The 6,000-nt window shown below is 33.9% G+C and overlaps 1 protein-coding gene across 1 annotated transcript; it reads right to left on the reverse strand.

The window, feature by feature from the left end:
- Positions 1 to 802: 802 nt before the first annotated feature.
- LOC130813295 (protein YIP4a-like) lies at positions 803 to 5,362 on the reverse strand. The gene is made up of 3 exons (XM_057679101.1): positions 4,646 to 5,362; positions 1,548 to 1,622; positions 803 to 1,462 (listed from the first exon to the last, which is right to left on the reverse strand). The coding sequence occupies exons 1-3, from the start codon at positions 5,162 to 5,164 to the stop codon at positions 1,202 to 1,204; spliced, it is 855 nt and encodes a 284-aa protein (XP_057535084.1). The 5' UTR covers positions 5,165 to 5,362; the 3' UTR covers positions 803 to 1,201.
- Between the last annotated feature and the right edge of the window lie 638 nt (positions 5,363 to 6,000).

Consider the following 6,000-nt stretch of genomic DNA (forward strand, 5'->3'; position numbering starts at 1 on the left):
ACTTTGTCATTTTCAAATTCTACATTAATGATTTTATAATTGAAATCTATAATTTAAAACTAAATATTTGTTCCCAAATGCAATTCTATTATATTTCAAAACCATTAAATCTTGAAATGTGGTAAAATAGTCAAAGGTTAAAATAGTGAAAGGATAACTCAGATATTATATTAGGTACTGTTTGGCAAAATAAAATTCATTTGAAAATAAGAAATTTGATTTTGATATTCAAATTCAATAATTGTAAATTATACCTATATATTTAAAATTAGCAAATTTTAATACTTGATTAATTATACATTGTTATTGGAATTTTATATGAAGTAGACCCAATTTCACATTTTCAAATGATAAATTTACCAAACATAGTAATTGGATTAATTCAACATTTGAAAATGAATTTCAAGTTACCAAACATATCATTAGATAAGTTTAAAAATCATAGTTAAAACATCATCCATATAAAACTTCATCCTAAATGTAATTATTGTTTAACAATTAATTTAACCAGCAATTAACATTATTATTTTAACTGTCATGGCAAACTATATAAGCTAAATTGTGAGGGAAGATTTATGATAAAATAGCTATTGGCTGTTTATTAAAGAAAAACTATAAAAATATAAACTATAAAGAGACTAATCCAAATCCATACACATAATTAGTTAGTGCAAGATTTTGAGATAGAAATTATAGAATTAGGCTATCGTATAATTGCATGAATCATAATAAAGGTGATATGGGGTTCCCAAGTAAACAGAAACAAAATTGGTACCTTAAACTTAAGAAGCCGAACAAGATGTAACCAACTGCATTGCATTGCATTACATCAGTTAGCAAGTGTTCTGCAACTCCAAAGCGTGACTTGCCAATCAATCGATTCATCAGAAACGTCGAAGTATTAGTTAAGCAAAGAAAATACAGTATCATCCCCGTCAAAACGAAAAACCAATCTACCAAACACTTTTACACAGAGAAATCACAGCTGAATAAACTAAACTAGCAAACATTCAGGAAAAAATTCATATGGATCTGCTTCTGCATATAACCTTGCTATTGATTTATTACACAAAAATTTCGTACTGTCAATATATGAGCACGACAAGATTGATTTCGAAGTATACACAATCATATTGCACCATACGGGCTTGCAGCCTCCCGAAGACTCCACGTGATCTAACTAGGATCCGTCAATGCTTAATCAATCAATAGCGATTATGAGAAAGCCGACAGATACATACATGAGGAAGACTGGGTAGAGTGCCAGAGCTTTTCGCCTTGGCCCCACTGCTGAACTCATGAAAGGATATGCAGCCCACGAGCTCCACGCCAGAGTCACACATACCACAACCACCTTTACTATCACATTGTCCTTCAACATGCAGATAAGTGCTCCAATGTCCAAAGGGAATAGACAGTAACCCAGGAGGCTTAGGCTCTGAAAAAATATTATGTGTCCTCCCTGGAAAACATTACGGACCCTTTTGAGTGCATGCACCGACTAGACCGATATTACAAAAACAAGAAAGGGTCTAAAAGATTCTCACCAATAGAAGTACATTCAATGTCAAAATTACGGCACCAGTAGCAAGCAGCGCGAATGCAACAGCAAACACCTCTGACTGGGGACATCAACATTGCCAAAAGAATATTAGCTTTTTTTAGTGAGTCCTTTTCATATTTTGTGAAACACTAAAAAGAGCCAAAACTATCAAGAACATAAAAGAACCAACTTATTATTAAATTCAAAAGGTGCACAGAAAAGGCAACTACCGCCACTCCATTTCCCTTTTGGCTTGGTCAATTGTCATTTGTCCAATTATGAGGTGATCGAAATATTATTGGCAGCTTGGCGTATTTGAAGGATCACTTATTACATTATCGAATATAAATACCAACATTATACAGTATAGGCAAGACCAGTGTCACATGATTCGCTAATCAAAAAAGCCAATTATGGTCGGTTTTGGTCAATTCTTGGGCAAATTTTGAGCGAAAAGCAAATTCAAAAAGCGAATTATTAGCGAATTATGTTACACTGGGCAAGACACAAGGAATGAATTATTTAACAGCAATTACAGAAGATCGATTCCAACACTGCATATTGAAAAGGGCTTTTTTGGGAGGAGGGGTTGTTTAAAAAATTTTTTTTTCAAGGCACAGAAATATAAGTACATCAGCAAAACCATCAAGTATATAATGCAGAAATTTTATTTCAAAAATTGAAATCCTCATTTAGGAAACTCTTCCGTATTCTGGGACGCCATTAATTTATGAAGTTCCTAAACAGAAGATCATAGCTGACTATAAGGCTTTCATCAACAGACTACAGACCTTAATAATTGGGGATAGTAATATCATTCAAAGACTCCCGATACGTGCAATTCTTATCTTCTAAACATTAAATGCTCTCAATAAACGCAACTTAGAAGTTCTTCTAATCAAACACCATAAAATAATTTGGAACAACAGGATAGTTTGAATTTTTTGTGTTGTAGAATGATGTAAAAAGTATTAAAAAAATAAATTAAAAAAATTACTCTCACATGGATGAATGAACTAAAGATGAACTTGAAGACACGTTTCAATCACACAATTAGTTCCAGACACATTAAGAGTAATCTCTCACTTCTTCTGTCCTTACTCCATATAATCTTCAGCAGAATAACATTGAATTGATACATCCATGTTTGTGACTATTTTAAGACACCACAACTATTACATAAGGACAAAAAATGGTTCCTCCTCATATAAGAGCAAAGAGACTCTAAGAACTTTACCCTTGCAATCACAAACATGCTTCTTGCACAAATCTCTTAATCTGATGGCCAACAACGATATTAAATTTAGTCCCTTTACCCGAAAATGACATCGCTAGCATTGTTGTTACTTGTATCTCAAAATAATAAGATTAATTATCTGAACATGAAGTCATCTCCTTGAGGTCGGTTACTTTCTCAAAATAATCCAACTCTACTCTCACCCAAGCATTGTAATGCTTTCATTTTAAGCACTTTCGCCCCAAACAATCTATAGTTTAATTCAATAATCTTTGATATTCTATATCATCCCAAATTCCCTTGCTACTCTACCGTCTATCTGAGACCTAACACTTCTTGATATTGACTTAGCATACATTCAAACCATTAGCAGATGTTGTAATCTTATTTCTTATTAACTCGTTCCCAAAAATATACCAGCTAGACAGTCTAACTTTCTTTTGCTCCAGAAAACACAGTTCTACTTTTACATACAACTATGCAAGACATTTAATGATAGTCTTTACTCTCAATTTTCCTTATTCATTGAAATCCCACATGCGTTGAACCCAAGGAGCAGGAGTCCAGTTTACTCATCCTCTCAAAGGACTGTAGCAATAACCAATTAGCAGTTTGTATAAGGTTTCCTCTTTTCCTTGAGAGAAACATATTGTTATGGACCCCATAAAGTTTTAATAAAAATCTTGTCAGTTTGATGTTCAACTTATTAAATTAAATTCCTTAAAGAGCTGTGAATCTCAAGAAAACAGAACTTTGAGTTTCAAAATTTTCAACATTGGCCCACAACAAAGAAAGGTTAAAAGGTACTCCATTAACAGAGCTTAAGTTCTTTCACTGAAATTCAACTGGAGCGAGCCCATTAAATCACTTTAACTATCGTCTTACGCATCAATATTCAGCAGCGGATGGAGTTCTAGCTAAGATAATACGAATTTTTTCCTAAATAATGTCAAATCCCAATTAACAGAGCTTAATTTCTTTCATTTTAACCCTATTGCAGCAAACCCATTAAATCATTTTGACACAGTGATAATTTGATTTCAGCTGCAAATGAAGTTCTAGCTAATATAATAGAATGTATGAGATGTTGAAAAGAGCCAAATTAGCCAACAGGTAATGATTAGCAGCATACTTTCAAACTCTCATAACATTCATGTTCTCATACTTCTCAACTCGTTCATCCTCTTTCCAACCTTCCAGAGTCAACCTTCCCTAATCTAGAAGATCAAACTTGGCATTTATCTCATCACAACGCAAATTCATCCTTCAATCATCTAACTAAAATAAGCAATGAGAAGGCAATCACTCACATAGACTACAACAAAGTCAAGCATCTGTTAACCATATGCCCTTAAAACATATGCTAAAAATACATTTCAATAGTTACCAATATTAATCACTAATCATTACATCTTCAAAAAAAAAGTCAATGACCCATTATTATCCACAAACCCACCAAAATCACAAACAAGAATCACCGAAACGCATCAAAATACAACAATTAAACCCAAAAATAGTAATATGAAGTAGATCATTATCAACCAATTAAACCGACAAACATTCATCTAGATGCAACTATTAGACCTCAAAACACCACAATGACAAAGAAATAAAAGTGGGTATTAAAAGAAGCAAACCAAGTCAAATTTAATACTACTAACCACTAACCAATGCATCATCAAAAAAAGTCTATGAATCATTATCAACCACAAACCCCTCTAAACTCACAAACAAGAATCGCCAAAATACATCAAAATGCAACAAGTAAACCCAAAAAATTAACCATATTCATATAAAAACAACAATTAAAACTCAAAACACCAAAATTAAATGGAAATAAAGTGGGTAAATAACAAAAATAATACCTTCTTAACAGAAGCAGACCAAGACAAGGTAAGACCAAGAAAAACAATGAAAAAAAAGGGACCCCAAAGATCCCAATCTCTCAAAGCTTTACCCGGGTCTTCTCTATACGGATTAGGAAACACAACCAACTTCAAATTACTAACAATCCTCGATAGATCTCGCTTAACCGTATCCCAAACAGGCTCAGTAAGAGTATTAGGAAGCGGGCCGAACCCAGTTGCAGAAATCCCACCACCAGTCGAAGAGGGTGGTGGCAGAGGAGGTACGGTGGATGCGGGTTTGACGGTGGCGGGTAAAGGGGCAGAAGGAGGTGGAAGATTAGAGGGTATAAAAGGGGAAGGAGTAGAGGAGGACGATACAGGGATTGATGCACGGGGAGGTGACGGTGCACGGGCGGGAAGGACGGTTGATGGTGCCGTATGAATTGAAGAATGGATGAGATTCTCGATCTCGTCGATGTCGGATTGAGAGGAAGTGTGGAGAGGGATTGTATCACTAATTGAACTTGAATGCGACATTTTTGATGATGAATTGATGAAGTGATTATTGGGTGAATTGCAGGAGATGGAAAATTGGATCTGTAAAGGGGATTTGGGAGGGAAGATCTGAATTGAAGGGGTGAGAAACTAGAAAGGAAGGGAGATGGAGATGATGAGCCAAGTATGCTTAATGCTTGAATATTACTCCCTCTCCTCTTCACCCCTATGCGGCTATGATTTGATTTTCACCATTTTTAAGATGGGTAAATAGGAGTACAAGTTAGGAAGATAAAAAAATAAAATAAAATCAATAAAATTAAAAAAGATAAATTAAAATAATAAAACTTTCATCCAATTAAATTGTACTAAATAAGGATGATTTGTTAGCCTTATAATTAACCGTTATTTACTAAGACTTTCTCATAAAGTATAGTGTTTTTAAATTTATATAGGGGTAAAGTAATTAGTAAGTGTAAAAGTATAAAAGAAATTAAGTTTAATACAAATAAATTGATAAAGTTTACATACCAAAATTTAAAATATAACGTTTAGGGTAACTTTTCACTAGATCAAATAAAGAAATGACACTTACATTGAATAGGAAGACATAAGTTTTTCTTGGGTAAGCCTTGAGATTCAAAATTAATTGAAATAGAGTATGGATGGTCGATTAATTTAAAATTACTCACAAGGCAGGGTTTAAGGAGGGTGGAAAAGAAGAAAGATTAATACTCTCATCACAAAGAGGTCGCTATCAAAGGGACCCCTCAAATCGAGTATTTTTAGGGATATGAAGTCATGCAAGGGGAAACTCGGCAGAAGAAAACAGAAAACAAAAGGCATAAAACACAAATCATATGAACATATCACCATCC

This window comes from Amaranthus tricolor, chromosome 5, assembly GCF_026212465.1.
Source record: "Amaranthus tricolor cultivar Red isolate AtriRed21 chromosome 5, ASM2621246v1, whole genome shotgun sequence".
In the NCBI taxonomy this organism is placed as follows: domain Eukaryota; kingdom Viridiplantae; phylum Streptophyta; class Magnoliopsida; order Caryophyllales; family Amaranthaceae; genus Amaranthus; species Amaranthus tricolor.